The following is a 20,019-nucleotide window of genomic DNA, read 5'->3' on the forward strand; positions in this document are numbered from 1 at the left end:
GAAGAAGAATCCCGTGTGCAGCCGCGCGAGAGCTCATGCAAGAAGACAACGTTGGAATCGAGACGTGGGCGTTACCGCTCCTTCTCAGCGTAATCCATGGACCAACGGAAGAAATCATATGCGTACGTAGAAACTTCCCTATTCTACTTTACAGAACGCTACTCTGAGCAATAGCCATGATCTCGACTTAAGGCGTCGAACGTGTTCTTGCTTCTGTGCCGCGAATGATAGGCCTAATTGTGAGGCATGCTATCGCCACATGCACCGCAAAACGTTCGTCTTCAAATGAAAATTGGTTGTGAGGAAAGGAAAGGACGCAGTGATTGTCTCACATATCTCTGTGGACACCCGAACCGCGCCGTAAGGTAAGGGATAAAGGAGGGACTGGGAGAAGAAAGGAAGAGGTGCCGTAGTGGAATAATTTCAATCACCTAGGGATCTTTCACGTGCACACTGGCATCGCACAGCACACGGGCGCCTTTTTGCGTTTCGCTTCCATCGAAACGCGGCCGCCGCGGTCGGAATCGAATCCGGGTACTCCGGATTAGTAGATGATGTCTAAATGCCGCCTTGAGAATATTTCGTACTTAGCTTGGCGGAACAAATCAAGCTAATTAATTCACTTATTAGATGCGAAAGCCGAGGAAGCGACAATGAAGGAAGCCTTAGGAGACATCTCCGGAATATTTTTACCTCCTGCGATTTCTTAATGCGTTAAAATTCGAGTGCGCGACAGCTTGTGCATTTGATCTGCGTCAAAATGCGGCCGGCACCAAAGCCCGCCCTCCTGCCGAGTAGCGGAATATCGTCACAAAGCCACAGTGGCGGAATAGGTTTGGGTAATCAGCTTTGCCTTGGACTAAAATTGAGGAATATGATCGCATTTGTTCTACAATGTCGTAATCGCTACGGCGGCCTAGAAATGGCACCGTTCGGTCAAGATAGCTATGCCCAACAAATTTGTACAAAAGAGCAGGAAACCTTCATGAACGCATTTTTTTGTTTCAAATAATGTAAGACTTCTCTATAACAACCAATACATCCGCACATCAACCGAGAGTAGTCTTGATTTTTTTCTATTACCGTTTTTGCTATCGTCAAAAGCGTTTCCCGTTAGTTTTCTATGGCAGTCTTAACTGTTGGATACGATCGATGGAAACAAAAGATTTTCCTACATATGAGAAGAATGGCCCATTACCTTGAATGTTTCGATAAGAGGACATCACAATTTTCAAATTCTTGGCCCGACAATGTTGGAGATGAGCATCGCACAGCACATGGGCCTGTAGAATTTCACCTCCATCGAAATTCGATCGCTGCGGCCGGGTCGATCCGCGTCTTTGGGGTCAGCAGCCGAGCACCATAACCACTGATCAGCCGCGGCGGCTAAAAAGATAACACCTTCACTATAGTTTGTCACTCTGGTGGGAACGAAATACATAGCGTAGAAAACAGGCAACAACGATCTTTTCAGATCACAAACAGCATTTCTGTAACATTTTTAGTACGCTAGCACTAAGAGTGGCCATTCCCAGCATTTGTTTCGTGTGTTTTTCTGTCTCAGTTTGAAGCCACATTTGACACGGTGGGAAGGCTGCTCTTGCTCACCTGCCCCCCACTCGGTGTGTAGGTGAGCATGAGCAGCCTACCCACCGTGTCAGGCGGCAGCACAATTAATCGTGAGAGGATGCTCGCAAAAGCAACCTAGATCGCAACCCGATCCAAGCAATCCAAGTTCCCCTATAGAGTCCTGCATCGCTTGAACGGTGCACCACTGTGCCAGGAAGAACCCCATGAATCTATGAATGTCAATTCCCTATTCCGCATATATCGACATTAACACATTATCGCTACTGGAACAACTGCAATCCGTGAACACTGGGTCTGAACACCGGAACCGAAATGAAAACCAAACTGCTTGTGCACCTAATTCGCATTTCGCCTAACTATGCAGATCAACCACTGGAGACAGCTCGTGCCCTGCTTTCAGCATAGTATTTCTTAGATACAGCGGACAACGCCCAGCGGTGCTAATGTCGGTGGAAGACGCGCGCCCGAGCATTCGTGTTAAGCGTGCTGACGGCGATACAGCTTTTTTGTTGGAAACCCCAGATACCACGCCATACAATACCGTGACACAAGGTGCTATACCATACCATAGGGAAGCTGCACGTTTGTAAGAAACCAGCGCGAAAGAACGGGACGGAAGCAAGGGAACTTGTAGGCCATTGCTTGTCCGTGTTCCCTTGCTTCCGTGGCGTTCTTCTTTTGCGTAGTTTTTTTTTTACAAACATGGATCGCCTCCAACTTACCCAGTTCAGCATCCTTGTGCATACCGAAGCAGGCAGTTAAGCATTTTTAACAGTACCGTGATGTCGGCAATGCGGTTAGAACAGCTTCCCCTCTGTGTTCAATTCCTCTGGTGGACGTTTTCATGCGCGACCTCGCTGCCCAGGGCACAGCACACCGTGCCATCCCTCGATGGGGGAACAGCGCACGGCGCAGTGTCCGAGCTCAGCGAGAACGCGCAGTCGGCGGGCAACGCGGCCATGGAGGAGCTCCGCAACCTGCAGGCCCCGGCCAAAGGTGGCACGCCGGTCACCGACACCGACAGCACCATGGTGCGGGGCATCCACGTGCATGGCATGCTGGCCGCCTGCCTGGGCTCCTGCGCCGCCGGCACCACGCTGGGCTTCGCGTCGGCCGCCATGGCTACCATCGAGCGAGAGTCCTGGTACAACCCGGCGACGGGGGACCGCTGGCTGGCTGACGCGCTGCTTCTAGGGGCCGCCGGGGGAGCGCTCTTGTCAGGTGCCGTACCAAGCGGGGCGTGCGGACTAAGGTGTTCCGGAAGATTATGAAGGGAATGCGTGTGCCGTTTTGGTTGCGACGTCTTCGTTCAGTAGTCTCCCCAACCCGGCTGTGCTCGGAGGAAGGGAAACTGCGCCATTTTAGCGCGAAAGCGCTGCTTCACTAGCAAAGCTGAAAAGCGCGAGGTATGTGTGAAGCCTCTACGTTTGACGGGCCGCCAGCGGTGGAGACCTTGCGCAGGTGATCTGTTTATAAAAAATTAAAATTGTTTCTAAAAAAATTGTTTCTAACATTGCTTCTTTTAAAAAACGCTCTAACACAAAAACTCAACGACAGCGTGTTTTCCTAGCACCGAGCCGGGGTGGAAAGGAATGTGTCCACGTTTGAAGTGTTTTTTGTAGTTTTCCTAGTTTTGTGCACGATACTAGGATGTGGTTCACTGTCAGTTCATCTCCACATGCCTCGCATATAGGTTTGTCCTGTTTGATAAGCATGACGTGGCGATGATCATGATGTACTTTTATGGCGCAAGGGCACCTGCGGCCAAAGAGCGCCATGACACAAGGCATTTCCGCCTCTTTAACTTAGGGTCAATGTCCTATTATTCAAGCACTTCACCCTAATTAAACCGGAAAGCCGGCCAGGGTAAAGCTTGTACCCATTGTAGCACCGGTGGGAACATGACGGCACTGGGGAATAAGTATGGAGTTGCGTTCGAGAGGTGTGCGTCCTGTAACAAGCCAACACACTACTTGAGTAAAGCGTTCTTGATTACAACTATCTTCTATTCCTGAATGATCGGTTTTACTAGTGTCACATATAATAAGGAGTCTAAAATAAAATTATGAAGGAAAGAAGTGTGAAGAAGAAGACGTGGATTAACCGAAGACTAAAGAACATGAAGAAGCAGCATTCGGTGAGGTGAAGAGAAGACGACGACAAGGCTTACGTGGACTAACGCCAAGGCTACAAAAGGGCGAGGGAGAGCGAGGCACGGGGGGGGGGGGAACAGAGAAGCGGAGGCTCCGGCGGGTCAGGGACGCTTCGGCTGGAAGAGAGCGACGCCTGCTACTGTTCCGGTGAGCTCGCGTTCTACGGCTTCGCATCGTGGACTTCCTGCCGTTCCTGAGCCTGTTCCGTGGAGTCAACGGAGGACGCGACCACCTGCTACGGCCAGGGATGTCTCTAGCGCTGTTGCCACCCAGCCGGATGGTGCCCCCAACGCCAACACCGGCATCACCTCCACGGGCGCTTGGACCGGGAGCTTGTACAACGCAGCCAGCGACGCCAGCCGTAGCACGTCGAACGCCATCTCGACGCCGGCTACTGGACCCATACAACGCCGCAGCCGCACCGAACCAGCCGTGAGCACGAACGCCGACCGCTAACAGTAGGACGCTAGTAGTAGACGCTTGTAGCAGTGTTCCCGGGTCGTGTGTATTTATAGTCCGTGTTTTGTGTTAGCTTTGTGTGCTAGTGTGTGTGTGTGTGTGTGACACGTAGGGTGTATTAAATGTGCGTCTGTGTGGGTACACCTGTCGCCTAGTCCATTCTTTCGGTCCGAGTGTTCTCCGGGGAGATCCGTGACAACTAGGTGCAATTTGTTGTTCAGGTTGTTGTCCCATGAGGCCTGCCATCTCGCTCTGTTTCTTATGTATAAGCAAACCGGACATTGCCTGGTTAACTTCCTTGCATTTCCGTTCTGCGTTTCGCGTGAGCTGCCTGCCGGAAGTGATGATAAACGGCATCATCTCCGCAGGCTTTCCGCTCTGGGCGCTGGGCAGCCGGACGACGATGCTGCTGTGCGCCGTGGGCCTGACGGCTTCGTGGCTTCTGCTAGCGTCCTCCACCGAGTTGGTGGCGCTCTACGCGGCCAGGGTGTCGTGCGGGGCGTGGCTCGGCCTCACAACCATCGGCGTCAGCCTGTACGTGGCCGAGGTGGCGCCCCCAGAGAAAAGAGCCTTCTACACGGGACTCACCGAGGTCGGTGCTTTCTTCTACGGCAGCGCTATGCAAGAATACTAGACAGCTTTAGAATACCGTGTACAGTGTTCACGTTACCTAAGTAGCGGAGGACGCGCGTCGTCAGTGCGCATGCGCACTGACAACGCGCCGGGTGCCAGACGGTGCCAGGCACCCGGCAACTGCGCGAGCGCTTGCCTCGTCGGGATCAATCAGAGGGGGTGCACTGGCGATGGGCAGGCTCCTGGTATTTCGGTAACCGTTAGCGTAATATGGTACACGGTTTACTAAACGTGCCTACTAATTCTCACTTGGCACGTTAAACGACTCTCCAAACGCCAAAGCCCGCCGCCTATTTGATAGGGAACAACCCATGAATGTTCGCTTGTCCTCAGTAAGGTAGCTTAATGATTCGGCAAGGTGTAGAACTGACTTTGTATAGGCTTGCACTGATCGGCAGAAAGAAAAGACAGGAAGGTGCTGGTGTTCTGCTCCAAGTTTATTCCGTAGCGAAATACAGGGATTGGACAGACGATAAATCAGCAGTTGCGCCCCAAAAAGTAATCGAAATCAGCAGCGCGGCCTCTATGACTCAGCAGTGCGAATGCGCCCTGAATGTGCTCGCGCGTTGCACACCCAGGTGGCTACCAGCACGGGGATCGTGGCGAGCTATGCGCTGGCCGGCTTCTCGTGGCGACAGCAAGCGACCGTGTGGTCCGTGGCTCCCCTGGGGCTGCTGGGCGCGCAGGGATTCCTAGTTGAGAGCCCCCGGTGGCTGCTCTTGCATGGCCGTCGCCACGATGCGGAGACGGCCGCTGCGCGCCTCTACGGGTACGACCTGCCGCCGGAGTTGAAGCGCTGCAAGAGCCCCGACGAAGGCGCCACGACTACAGTGCCGTACGCTGCACAAGCCAGGCCAGTAACATCCAGTCCAGGCTGGAACGACGAGCTAATTTTGTTACATTGATAGTTAGTTTATTCGGTTTAACGTCCCAAAGCGACCCAGCCTATGGGGGACTCCGTAGTGAAGGGCTCCGGAAATTTCGACCACCTGGGGTTCTTTAACGTGCACTGACATCGCACAGTACACGGGGCCCTACAATTTCGCCGCCATCGAAATTCAACCGCCGCGGCCGGGATCGAGCCCGCGTCTTTCGAAGTCAGCAGCCGAGCGCCATAACCAATGAGCCACCGCGGCGGCTTTAAGTTACATTGAGGAATAATTGAAGTTGGTCTGTGTTAATAGATTACTGTTGAAAAAGAGGCGTCTTATAACCAAGAATATATCAAAGAATGAAAGTCAGGTACCTGTACCTTTAAGCAATCCGTCTGCGACGTCAGATTTTCTGCGCGTGGATGCCTTAAGTTAGGCTGCACCTCAACTCACTTTCAAACAGTGATCACGGAGTCCTTCACGGATTTGGCGACACGAGCTTCAATCGAATGACGGGAAAAAATTATGCAATTTTTTAGCGAAAAATCAGTTTCTTGCCCCAGAATAAACATCATCGTAGTTACAAAGGGCGAAAAAAACGAGTCAAAGAGCAAAAAATTTGAGGCAGTTGTCCTCACTGTAGCTTTAATCAGCATTCTATAGCCAACTCAAAAATCTCCTATATACACGGTGACCAGGTAACGTTAACTGAATGTTTGAAAGGCATTAGTGGAGAGTGTGATTGAGGAACATGTTAATCACTTTCATACGGTCGGTTAAATACCATTGAAGGTGTCTTCATTCGTACAGGGTGATCCAGCTAGTGTGGGCGATATGTTTTAAAGGCAATGACAGGGACTGTGCAAACATCATTCTGTGGCCGATTTATGTAGCAGATTTTTCCGCTAATCTCTCATTTGAAATAAGCCACTGGAAAGAAGTACAAAGCTCTGTTAAACGATGAGGAGATCAAAGATTACTGTTGCCGGCTGAGCAAAGGCAGACTCATGAGTGTTGTGTATGTGCAGCTTTGTCTCGTGTCTCCGTCATTTAGCGACACATCTGAGCTCACTTCGTTTCCAATCAGAATCCCGGAGGGATGTAATGGTCATGTAGGCATGGTAGCAGGTACTGGTCAGAACGTACCAAATGAGACGCTGCAATCTAAGGCCTGTATTTCGAAACGCTCACGCGGGAATTGAGCAACTTCATGCACGCACCCACTTCTGCGCTGCCTATTGGCCGAAGAATGCAGCCTTCTGACAGAGAGCCATGAAAGTCTTCACCCTAGACGCGGCAGTTGGCATCGACGCATCCCGCTAATACACGAGTTATGGGACTTTGCAACTGCGATCATCAAATAGCTCTGAGCGGTCAAGTCCTACTTCACATTCTACCCTTCGCGGTTAATCAGTGGTTACGGCGTCAGGTCGCTGAGCATAAGGATGCGGGATAGAATTTGGGCTGCATTTCGATGGAGGTGAGATTCAAAAAGCGCCCATATGCATTGCGATGTCTGTGCACGTTGAATCCCAGGCAGTGGAAATTAATCCGAAGCGCTCCACTGCAGCACTTTTGCTTCCTTCTCTCACTCCCTCCTTCACATCTTCTCTTGAAGGCACGATTAGGGAGAGTGACATTTACTACGCCTTTCCTTTTCCTCATAACTTCATTACTTTTCGATACCACTCCAACGTATACAGGCGGCTGTCCGCGTGCCTGGTGCTCCACCTGGTGCAGGGCTCCACGTGCGCCCACCTGTTCCTTTACCGGGGCACCCAGGTCACGCAGGGCCTGGTGGCGCAGCTGGCCGCGCCCCTGGCGGCCGCCGCCATCACGGCCGTGCACGCGGCCTTCGTGGTCACGTTCGCCTTCTTGACACGCGCCGCGGGACGTCGCCTCCTGCTGTGCGTGTCCACGCTGCTTGTGGCCTTCTGCTTCTGCGTCTTCCCGCCCTTCGAACACCTCGTCTTCAGGTGCGCGCCGCCGAGCTGAAGGCATTCACGGAATTCTTAACTATAATTCGACCCATTTTTGTTCTTTTGTAAAAAAACAAATAGTTGACGTGTGTTTGCCAGCAAACGACTGCATTTATTGCTGTAAAGACTGCCGGATAAAACGGAACAACTCTGTTCAAAGCCACGACATTTATGACAAACAGGATTCCGCCAAATGCATGACGGTGTGCAGTAACATCAGAAGTAAGCAAAATAGAAAACAAGCATTAACTTCAACAGCGGTAGTTAATAGAAACGGCATGTAGTTGCGGCGTCCGTATTTTACTATGTCTTTTTCTGCCGTATAAATCTTCGTTTCAAGTGACAACAGCGATTAGAACGAGGTAATCTGCATAAGGCCAACTTGAATTTGTTCTCAACCATGCCTTCAAAGCATTTAGCACTCGGAACTCTGTCTCTGGTGTAAACGGCGTCGCCTTGATACGTCGTTAAAAGCCCCCGTCGTTCACTGCCTCGTTAGTAAGCGTTACCGAGGTGGCGCACAAGGTCAGTGTGTGAGTACTCGGCGCTCTCGTATTGCGCCACCCAGTGGTGACCTGGTCAATGTCTGCTTGCGAGTGAGCGGTACCGCAGGATGTAAGGCAGAGCTGTCGCCAGGGCAACATGAGCCGGGGCATAACTTCACATGTCATCAAGATGGCAGCTTCCGGGGAACATGTTCATTAGCAAAACGTAGCCACATTCCGAAATGGAAATTAGCTTTCGAGGATCCCCACATTACCCTAGATCCTGAAGACCGCAGCACACGTAGGCTGCCTGTGCAGTATAATAACCCTGATTCGGCGCGGTCTTGGCAATTTACCCGCCGCGGTGGCTCAGTGGTTAGGGCGCTCGACTACTGATCCGGAGTTCCCGGGTTCGAACCCGACCGCGGCGGCTGCGTTTTTATGGAGGAAAAAAATTGGAGGCTTATCAAGGTTAAGCCCAGTGGATGCGAAGCTGTCTCAGTCGTTCCTTTTCAAGTCGCTGTTGTCGCTCTTCGAGGTTTCCATGGCACGTCTCTGCCGTTTAGTGGCATTCCAGCGCTCCGAACTGGTAGAAATGCTGACGGAGTCGCCGATTCCGCTAGTTGAATCACTGGTTGAGGCTTCACTTACCCTCGGAGCGTTGTCGTCGAGACACACATTGAGCGCGCCGCTTGGCTAGGCGTTCTTCATCGGATTCCGTAGCACGCTGCAGCCTTCGTTTTGCATTCCTATTATTAACGTCCTTAGCGTTTGGAGGCATCTTGACCGCATACACGCCCGGCGCAAAGACGCTGGCGCGGTTGCGGGCACAGAGACTGACGCGACGGCGGGCGCGCGCCGCTTCATCCCTGGCGTGACGTCACATATCACGTGATGCAGCGATGGTGGCGCCGCCGCGTCGCGCGCGGTGGCGCGAACCGAAGCGTGGAGGCCTCCGCCGGGCGACGTCCGATGGCGCAATATGAGGCCCCATCTGCAGCCGGTGTGACGTCATCACGTGACGTCACATCATGTGATCTCACTTCAGGGTCAATGGTGGCCACCGCCGGGAGGCGACCGACAGCGCGGTATGAGGCCCCATCTGCAGCCGCTGTGACGTCATCACGTGACGTCATGTCACGTGACCCCACTTCAGGGTCAATGGTGGCCACCGCCGGGCGTCGCGCGAAGGCCCGAAACCTACGTTAATATGCTTCGCATAAAACGCTAAGGCGCCCGGGTGCAGTGCGATGTCAGTGCACGTTAAAGATCCCCAGGTGGTCGAAATTATTCCGGAGCCCTCCACTACGGCACCTGTTCTTCCTTTCACTCCCTCCTATATCCCTTCCCTTATGGCGCGGTTCAGGTGTCCAAAGATATATGACAGATACTGCGCCATTTCCTTTCCCCAAAAACCAATTATTATTATTATTATTATTATTATTAACAAGTGCCCAAGACGCACAAGCCTAGCGAAAATGTATAGCATAGGTAGCTGCAGTATCAAAGGGAACACTCAAAGTGCACAAAAGAACGAATTTTGCTCCAATTGCTGTTCTGAAATTTTGTCTCATGCCTGGAACCATATAGTCGGATGTAGCCCTAATTAGAAGCGGCAAACGTCCCTTAAAGGAGGCCCTCCAGCCAATGGCGTCGACTGATTCGAATGACGCCATGGCTAATCCCCTTAGACCTGCTTACCTGACACTGCAAGCGGTGGCGGATGGGAGGGATTTGACACCATTGGCTGTACGCCTTTCTTTGAGGGGTATTTTCTGTTTCGCTCTTGGGTTGTGTGCTGCTGTAGTGGAAAACATTAGAAAATTGAAAGCCTATAGTTTTTATTGTAACAAAGACAGTACAATTGATACTGAAGATTCAGAAACAGATCACAGAGTGAAAGGCTGATGAAGGGACGTCTTGTGATTAATAATAAAGAGCAAGCAAAGACAAAAAGCAGATGAAACATTAAAAAACGAAGTAAACAAATTAGCATTATTTTGCTCAAAATATGAAAGAAAAACTCATACACAATAAAATACCTTGACATTATTAAAGAGCAAGAAAAGAGCACAGATTATTTTTACACAGGTGCAGTGAGCAAGATAGAAATGAAATATTTTTCCGCCTAAAAAGTATATTCAGGCTTTAAGAAAGGCATTTTGCTAGTTTTCATGCGCAATTACTAGTGGTTGATTTTTAACTTAAGTGAAACAAGAACGCCAGCCAAAAATGTAATAGCACGACATTTCAGAATCTGCTCACTTCCTTCATCAGGCGTGACTACGGCTGAGTCGCAGTTTGCCTTCTTAAAGGGCCACAGAAAGGGGTGTTTGAGTTTGGCTTTAAAATGCTTGCACTATGTAGAGTACAGGGCACCGAGCACCCATGCCGCGTACGAGACCTCAAAAGCGAGCGGGAAAGTTACAACACATTTTTAAAAATTCCCACTTTCGCACCTCGCGGCGACGCGCGGTGCCGGGCTTTCGCGCGAAAACCTGGCATTCGACGTCACGTCGTACAAATGACGTCAGCAGCCGGAGGTTATCATTGGTTCACAGCGCCAAATTCAGACGTCACACGGTGGTGGTTGTTGCTATGAAGTGGGGGGAGGGGGATACTGGTCTCGACGTATGTTGGCCCTTAGGGCATCACTTGGGGACCAGGGTAGGGGATGAAGGGGGAGGGGAGAGGGGAGGGCTGCCGCAGTTTCCGTGGATGTCCTTAGCCGTTCTGGAGTCGCACCGCCGCAGCAAGGTCAGCGTCCAACATGGAGGGGAGCCTCGGTGCACTGGGAGTGTGTGCAAGCACCAGGCGGGGGGGAGGGGAGCCTCGGTGCACTGGGAAAGTGACGCTACCGCAGTTGCGGCCACTCCGCGCGCGCCGCTGCCGGCGGAGGTAGGAGAGGGGCCGAGTGAAGCCTGTACTCCATGTACGCGAAAACTCACGCGAACGCGACGGTGGCAAGCGACAAGCGACGCCGTCGCGCCAAGCAAAATGCATGTGTCGCTTGCCGTGTCGCTCGGATCTACACCCACAGAAAATTTCGCTCGTCGCCCGGTAGTTGCTTACGCGATTAGCCAATAGCAGCTAAGGCAGCGTACGTCACTGCCGATAATTTCGCGCGCTTTCTCGAAAGTGCTCCATTGTTGGCAAGTTTTTTCTAGTGCCCGTAGGTACACATTTGTGTTACCATGGCACACGCCCAAGCCTTCAATGAGAAGCTCATCGACGCCGTAGAGCGCGAGCGAGTCCTTTGGGACCTGCAACAAAAATCTACAAGGCTCGCAACGTAGCGGAAGCGGCGTGGCGCCGAGTAGCCGCAGCCGTCGGTGCAACAGGTGAGTGGTTTTGTAAATAAAGCACTCAGTCGGTGCCATTGACTACACTAAATGCTGACCGTACGCCGAGTGTCGCGCTTCGCGATTGCTGTTTTACGACGTGCAAGTTGTGTAACGTCGACCGATCTTTATCGTTCGCTAGAAAATGCACTCCGCCGGGCAGCACATTTGCATGACAAATCGATACAGGCTTTCACTTGATAGCCGATTTATTTTTGCGCTTTTCATGCCTCCGCAGTTCCTGATGTGAAGCACCGATGGAAAAATTGCGCGACACCTTCAGAAGGGTGTTTAAAGTGCTCACCCAAACGAAAAAGAGCGGGGCTGGGGCGGACGAGGTCGAAGAGACAGCAACCTGGCCTTTCTTTGAAAGGCTGTTCTTCCCGAGGGACACAATGGTCAGCAGACCGTAAGGTCATTTGGAGGTTATCATTACATTTCACTGAGTGTGTGCTGTCATGTGCAGTTTCGTGCCGCCGCGGTGGCCGAGTTGTTCTGGCGCTTGGCCGCTGATCCGAAAGAGACGCGGGTTCGATCCCAGCCACGGCGGTTGCATTTCGATGGAGGCGAAATGCTAGAGGCCCGTGTACTGTGTGATGTCAGTGCACGCACATAAAAACCCGAGGTGGTCGAAATTTCAAGAGCCCTTCACTGCGGCGTCCCTCAAAACAGCTGGGTCGCTTTCGGACGTTTTTAAACCCCCATAAACGAAACCATGTGCGGTTTCGGCAGTCCTCCATGATTTACAGTTTTGCACAGAACAAGAAAACCAAGGCCCAATGTCATTTCCTGCCTGCCATGTGAAAATTATTGTGGCAAATTATTTGTATTTGCTGCTTTTTAAATAATTCGAGCAGACCATTGTCTTCAAATGCATTAAACTTTCATTAAACTTTCAAGGGCCTCATTTCCCTGATTGAAATTGGAGGTACTTACTTATCTTTTACCTTACTGTAGGCCCTCGGGCAAGTTGGAAGCACTGCCGTATGGCCATGCGAAGCCTGTATATATTGTGCCCGAAGATAACTGCGACGACACGCCACAAGTGCGGAGGAGATTTTTCAACAAATGTACTCCAGTGAGTGTGCCTCGATCGTTACCGTCCAATCCTGGGGCAAGCTCAGCTCCAGCCTTAAATGCCAGTGACGAGCTTGTGGCTGGAATGCCTAGCACAGGTTCACATAAAAAAGAAGCAAAATAGATAAATATGATAGCCAAATAGATATGCTCGCAGAAATCCTCCAAAAAAAAACAGTTGGCCTTGACCATTTCAAAGCATACCTGATAGACAAAATGAGGCAAGTGCCAGAGAGGCTCCAGAATGAGATGTAGATGAAAGTGTTGCAGTGTGTCTTACAGTTTATACCAGAGAAGTGATTTAGTTGGGATATCCTGTGAACTACTGGAAGCAATATGAGGGGGAACACAGGAGCATGGGGCCTCTGTACTTTGCAAAGTGCAGCCACCAATAGACTACAACTGGTGGCATCAGGGTCATGCTCTGGAAGAGTAGGCGGCCATGCTTACTTTGGGTGCGCCTTACACTGACGATCCTCGCCTTCTGTCCTTGGCAGTACTTTGCAAAGCGAGGAGGCCAAACGCTCCCATGTTCCCTTTTATATTGCTTCTAGCTGTACATCATGCATGGAAAATCATATGAAGGAAGCTAACAGTCGCAGAAAGCAAGCAAAGCATAGGGAACTTGATGCATACACATTTCTTCATATTGCAGTATTGCTAATTGAGAAATTATTACTGTAATATTGTTATGCCGGAAAGATAACAGATTACAAATTCGAACAAAGACAAGCAATTGCCACCAGTGCGATCCGAACCCACAACCTCCACGTCGTGTACGGTCGCGAGTTTGGTTTCCATTGCTGGTATATGCATGTTTTTGATCCGATTTGTAATCAGTTACCTTTCAGGCATAACGAGATTACAGTACTAATTTCCAAGCGAGCAGTATCACAATACGAAGAAATGGAGAACAGTATATGTATACAAACTCCCTAAGCTTTCCTTGCTTTCGGTGACTGTTGGTGTCACTCGTTGTCAACTGCTTAGTATACCCTGTACTATCACACACAATTTTGCGCAATAATCAAGACATCAACACTGTGTATTCTCACAAGGCATTATAGTCAACTGCATCATTATACAGTGAACCCAGCATCACTTTGTGCAATTGTGATAGCCCCGCCGCGGTGGCTCAGTGGTTAGGGCGCTCGACTACGGATCCGGAGTTCCCGGGTTCGAACCCGACCGCGGCGGCTGCGTTTTTATGGAGGAAAAACGCTAAGGCGCCCGTGTGCTGTGCGATGTCAGTGCACGCTAAAGATCCCCAGGTGGTCGAAATTATTCCGGAGCCCTCCACTACGGACCTATTTGTTCCTCTCTTCTTTCACTCCCTCCTTTACCCCTTCCCTTACGGCGCGGTTCAGGTGTCCAACGATATATGAGACAGATACTGCGCCATTTCCTTTCCACCAAAAACCAACCAACCAATTGTGATAATTCTGCAATGGAACAGTCGCATTTCTGAGCAATGCTCATTGTTTCATGTTTCCCATTTCATCATCTTTGACATTATAGCGAGATAAAACTCAAAAGCTAAGCAGCAGGTGCCGCTGAAAGGAGGCCCCCAGCCATTGGCATCATTAGCCACTGATGCTGAAATGCATTTGCCGCTTTATTCTTGAGTTGTATCAAACTATAGCGATGCTGTGATAACTATGAATGCTACAGCTTCTATACATTTGCATAATCAAGCTTACGTTCCTGCATGTATTTCTTATTTACAGTAAACTCTGAAATTGCAGTTGTAATGATTGCTTCGATTACTTTTTTTTTAATTGGTTTTGGGGGGAAAGGAAATGGCGCAGTATCTGTCTCAAATATCGTTGGACACCTGAGCCGCGCTGTAAGGGAAGGGTAAAGGAGGGAGTGAAAGAAGAAAGGAAGAGAGAGGTGCCGTAGTGGAGGGCTCCGGAATAATTTCGACCACCTGGGGATCTTTAACGTGCACTGACATGCGCCTTAGCGTTTTTCCTCCATAAAAACGCAGCCGTCGCGGTCGGGTTCGAACCTGGGAACTCCGGATCAGTAGTCGAGCGCCCTAACCACTGAGCCACCGCGGCGGGGCTCGATTACTTAGGAGTCTGCATTTTTGTGAAGTAAGAGGTGGCTAAGTTTTCTCATTTTAGTGTGTGATTAGTAATACCCAACTAAAGTGATGCTGTGATAATTCTGAATCCTGCAGCGTTTACACTGTTGTGCAATATTCAATGTTACGTTCCTGTATGTATTTCTTATTTTAAAGTCAACTTTGAAATTGCAGTTGCAATGACTGCTCTGATTACTTAGGAGTCTGCATCTTTGTGAAGGAAGAGGTGTCCAAGTTTTCTCGTTTTAGTGTACGATTAGTAATACCCGACTATAGTGATGCTGTGATAACTCTGAATACTGCAGCTTTTACACTTTTGTGCAATAATCAAGGTTACGTCCGTTTATGCATTTTTTATTTACAGTCAGCTTTGCCACTGCAGACATTGCAGTTGCAGTAGTCATTTTCAATGCTTACATGTCTGCATTTCTGTGAAATAAAAGGCGTCTTTAAAGTTTCTCGTTTTAGTGTGTGAATACAGTGATCTGTTACAATCACAAAGAGAACAGGGTGCTTACAAATTCATTTCTTTCCAGCAGAAAAAGCTGCAGCAGCAGCTTGACTAGTCGTGGTGTCTAGAAGGTTACTGCTTTCGAACTCCCCGATTACTGAAGAGGTTGGAAAACATAATGAAACAAAGTACATGGAAATGTAAAGAATCAAGTGTGCAGAGCTTTTATGGTACAAAAATTAAATACACAAGGACATATTCATAAGATGTAAAGGTACATAATCTGAATGCAGAGGCTCACATGAAAAATAAAAGAAAGTCTTCAAACGCAACAAAAATTTCCGACATTTACACAAACACGCACTTGAGGCTGTAAATTATTGATATCCAACAAAGTTCGCTAGGCAAAACAGACAGACAATGTAATTCATAAAATGCAGATGGTCAAACATAATTGCGCTTGTGAACTGACCGAGGACAACACAGGAGCGACACAAACACGGGTGTGCAAACTGTCAACTGAAGTTTATTGCAGTTTGCACACATATGTAAGCTTTACATGTCAAAACATAAATCCAAAAACACATTTAAAGCAGCAACTTTCCTATCGTATCAACAAGCATCAAAAAAGGCTGTCCCAGCAGATCGGTTTACGTTTGATATTACTTTTCCAAGAATTGCTTTTTTTGTTTGGAAAGCAAACATGAAGGGTCACTTACACAAATACCCTCTTTTCCCGATTCCAAGCAGTCAAGCTTCCCACAGCTCCCTGATTGTCTTATCTCTGGTATTATGTTTGACCATGTTAACTACCAACTAGCCCAATTTGAAACCCTCTCAATGGAGGTGCATTGCTGCATGGTACTGGTACCCACCTTCTTCGGTGACTTCAGTTACCCTATTACCTTGTCCCTTTTGTCTGTCCAGTACATCAGCACAATCCAGGCAATTATTGAGCCTAGTACAGGATCACTACCATAAAAAGGCCCTCCTTTTGACATCAACTCCTGATAAAGTAAGAAGTATAAATCTAATCGTAAACACCAGAAATATCGCGCAAATAATTTATTCTTTAAAAGCGCGCACTACACTTGAAGTAGCGAACAAAATACGTTACCACTGGTGGCAAATATGCCTCCGCAAAATTGGCGGACGACGTGCTACCTCACCCTCTGCTTCGCGAACTCTTATTTATTGCGTTCAGTATATGAAATAAAAAACCTCAAAACAAAAAACTCGCTAAGTACAGCCCACACACAGAAAAAGCTGCGAGTTCACTTTGTATGCAATTGTGTGCATAGAATGTCAAAGGGTTAACTCAAACCAGAAGGGCATGTGAATGAAGCATATCGCAAAATGAAAATACCTCAACAGTTGTCACTCAGTCTCGTATTACATAGTAGCACCGTGCCTCATATTTTTTTTATTATATGAGAGGTCTACTACAACTGGTAGCATGCTCCGTTGTGACAACACAGTGCCAAGGACAAAGAGATAGCGAAGAGACCAAAAGCAAGTCGTCTTCCTCTCTCTTTGCGTCTTCTTTATGCAGTGTTGTCAAAATAGAGTCGCTGTTGTTGACATTGTTAAATTTAGCACACTGGTGGCACATGTCCACGGATTCACGTAGAACCTTCTCTGTTCTACACACACAATACACAGGCAGTGGTCGGCAGCTGCGACCCGCAATGACATCAGCTGGCACGCCGTGTACTCGGTGATCCTGCTGGTGCTCAGCTACTCTGTTGGCCTGTGCCACCTGCCGCCGCTGCTCACGGCTGAGCTATGCTCGGGACCCGGCTTACTGCACCACATGGGAGCCTCGGTTGCCTGGAGCTTTCGCTGGATGCTTGCCTTCCTACTGCTGCACTTCGATCGCGAGCTGCTGATGATCGGGCGCGCCGTTCACGCGCCGCTTATGCTGGCTGTGGCGCTGATGATGACCGTCGGTGGCTTGGTTGCCTTCTTGCCGGAGACGGAAGGGCGGACTCTGGGTGCCATCGAGAGCGGCGAATAAGAAACGCGCGTTCTTAGAAGGTTGGTCGTGACGTCAAGGACACGTCATCGTGCCGGAGGCCACTCATGGGCACACGGTCGTGCTTTATTTGCTCATTGGCATCAATATCGTTCAGCACGTTCTACTAGAAGAGGAGGAAGTCTCACGCGATCTGAAAACTGTGTGCAATGCTTGAGCACTTGTGGTAGATTGGGCGCTTTTTCGCGCGCAAAGTGGTCACGTGACTGCACTATTTCGTGCGTTTCCTGTTGACGCACCTTACAACGTTGAAGTCAGTATAAGCACATGAAAGTAATAAATCAATATTAAAGATTTTGAAATAAGTCTTGCCCTTCTTTACCTCACTTTGAGCTTCGCGTGATCTGAAAGCGGACGGCGATGACGAGTGAAAAGCATGTGAGCACCACGTCTTGCGTGAACAGAGAACACAATATTATAAACTTCAACGATACAGAAAAAAACATTTACAACAATGTAACACACTCCATCCACCTCACAACTACGAAAGCTGACTTAGCGCACCGCTCATATTCGTCTTCCCCTAAACCGGGGCATGTCCGCTTCCCTTCACAATGCCTAACTTGATCACACTCTTCATCTGTGCCATAACGCAAGCAGTTCACTTAGAGCCAGCAAGGCCTTCCTTAATCGTTTTTTCTTGGCGCTCGTTCTGATTCTGCACATTTCGCAGTTCCTCTAGGTACTCTCTGGTCCACCTACGCCAGAAAGCTTATGTGATCTGCTGGCGTCAGGTCCAGTCTCTGAAGGGATATGTTGATTTGATCAGCTTCGTTTTTTCTCACGCTAGGCAGCAACGTGAGGTGTCTTCCTGTCAAGAAGGAAGGAAGAACAAAGAGGTTCCGGTTCTTTCTGTCCATCGCATACGTGCGTTAAAGGTATGGCGTTCAAGACAGCTTCAAATTTGGCCACGGTCGTTGCTAGCTCGTCGAAGGACAGAGCCTTGAAGCGATAACTTTTTTGATAGCAAATTTTGTTGATCTCACGAGTCGCTCATAAAAGCCAGCCCACCATGAGGTGCGCTCTACTATGAACTTCCATTCGATTCGTGTCATTGAAAAGTAGTCAAGCACCTCTGGCTTCCGGATAGAGCTCTAGAGGTATAAAAGATCTCGGTTGGCTTTTTTGAAGGAAAGCACATTGTCACTGTAGATGACTCTGCGTGCACCTCTTTTTGAGGTTAAACACCTGAAGGTCATCAAGAGCGACTCCGCTCTCATGTTCCTCGCTGGCTCTAAGTGAACTGCTTGCGTTATGGCACAGATGAAGAGTGTGATATAGCGCTTGTACAGAGAGTTTTCTCCTTTCACCAGGAGTGGTCCTGCAAAGTCCACTCCTGTGACCTCAAAGGGTTGAGCCTGGGTCAATCGGTCACGTGGAAGTGGTGCAGTCACTTCAGTCACTGGATGTGCCTTGTAGCGTTGACAGGTAATCCGTACTCCTCCATGTAGCACTTGATGTGCTTGACTCACGAGCAATTCTGCTAGGTGATGTCGCCACACAGTTTCACTCTCAGCCAGTGATATGTGAAGGGCAATGGTGTGCATGCACTGCGAGTCAACTATCTTTACTTCTACTGGTCCCTGAATGCACCACCCAAAGGCAGTCTCCGACTGCTCCATCTAGCTGCTTGTTTTCCATCTAGCTGCTTGTTTCTTCCAGTTACAAGTTCCCAGTAAAGGTCTGACCCGGTGAGGAGGTCGATGCCACCTTTTTCGTTATCGCAGGTCCTGTTGGCTGCAGCCAAAGGTCCAAGTAGTTCCTTGATCCTGTGTTCAGGAATCGGGATACTTTGTTCACATATTATGGTTGTATCAAGAAGTTCAATCTGTTGGATCTTCTTGTTTTGCACGGTTAGCAACAGCAGCACTCTGTTAAAGTCTAGCTATGACTGGTTTCCACCAAACACGCCCACTTTCAACGTTTCTGTTCCAAGAACTCGACACCCGATGCTCGCTTCGTAATGAATGAACGTTGGCTACTGCCGTCAGAGAAAGCGTGTAAGTATAGCGCTTTCGTTTCACTGGCACACAACGCCGTTGCCGTTTGTAGCAGTAGTTCTCGTTGGCGAGTTTCTTTCAATGTAGATTGCAAATTCACTGGGACTGTTGTCACTTCGGTTGCATTCGCTTCGATTTTCGGATGGGTAAATTGTGATCGCACATTGTCGTCGCATGCCGCCCTGCACAGTAATCGCATTTAATGATGCTTCTGCACTCATTAGAGCGGTGATTTGGCTTCGTACAGCGGAAGCAGTGTCTTCCCGAACGTAGCATTTTCTTCTAATGAAATGCCAGCACGACAGGCGGACGGTTTCATGGTTATTCTTGCAACAAAATCTTGTTCCAGTGCTGTTCTTGTAACTCCCAGTTGGGTTTAACATCTTAAGCATTGATACCTGGTGCTTTCGTGCTTCTTGCTAGTACCTTGCTGAGCAACCAGGTTCTCTCAGCTTTGCACTTCAATCCTCAAAATGTCAATTACCTTCGAGAATAAAGAGAGAGTACCTTTTACAGCTGTTTTTGTTGGCTGTCCTGGAGCGTCGTCACTTCGCAGCAGATTCAGTTCATTCCGTGTCGGGGTCTGATTCCAGTACGCATTGGAGATGACTCCGCGTATCGCTCCGTCCGGTGGCGATATGTAAGCTTCGACTGCGAAGTCCTTGGCTTGGTGTGGGATCTGGGTTACGCGAACTAACACGAGTGCTCCAGGCCACGGAGGCGAGAGACGAGGGTACTGTATAACCATCAGAGGGACTGTATGTCTTCGGCGCTTTGCACAGGTTCAAGGTCCAAGAGCTTTCGCATGTGCGCTGGTACGATGGCGTCTTCACCGCCGAAGCATTTTTTTCAGCA

General features: G+C 49.4%; 2 protein-coding genes across 2 annotated transcripts; both read left to right on the top strand.

Moving 5' to 3' along the window:
• On the top strand, positions 1 to 3,788 carry LOC144132713 (uncharacterized). The gene is made up of 2 exons (XM_077665315.1): positions 1 to 122; positions 2,456 to 3,788. The coding sequence occupies exons 1-2, from the start codon at positions 97 to 99 to the stop codon at positions 2,859 to 2,861; spliced, it is 432 nt and encodes a 143-aa protein (XP_077521441.1). The 5' UTR covers positions 1 to 96; the 3' UTR covers positions 2,862 to 3,788.
• Positions 3,789 to 4,545: 757 nt separating this feature from the next.
• LOC144134221 (solute carrier family 2, facilitated glucose transporter member 8-like) lies at positions 4,546 to 19,331 on the top strand. The gene is made up of 4 exons (XM_077667181.1): positions 4,546 to 4,794; positions 5,414 to 5,692; positions 7,244 to 7,683; positions 16,792 to 19,331. Exons 1-4 carry the CDS (start codon positions 4,546 to 4,548, stop codon positions 17,144 to 17,146), a joined length of 1,323 nt encoding a protein of 440 aa, XP_077523307.1. The 3' UTR covers positions 17,147 to 19,331.
• Positions 19,332 to 20,019: the final 688 nt, after the last annotated feature.

The sequence above is a fragment of the Amblyomma americanum genome, chromosome 5 (assembly GCF_052857255.1).
Source record: "Amblyomma americanum isolate KBUSLIRL-KWMA chromosome 5, ASM5285725v1, whole genome shotgun sequence".
NCBI lineage: Eukaryota > Metazoa > Arthropoda > Arachnida > Ixodida > Ixodidae > Amblyomma > Amblyomma americanum.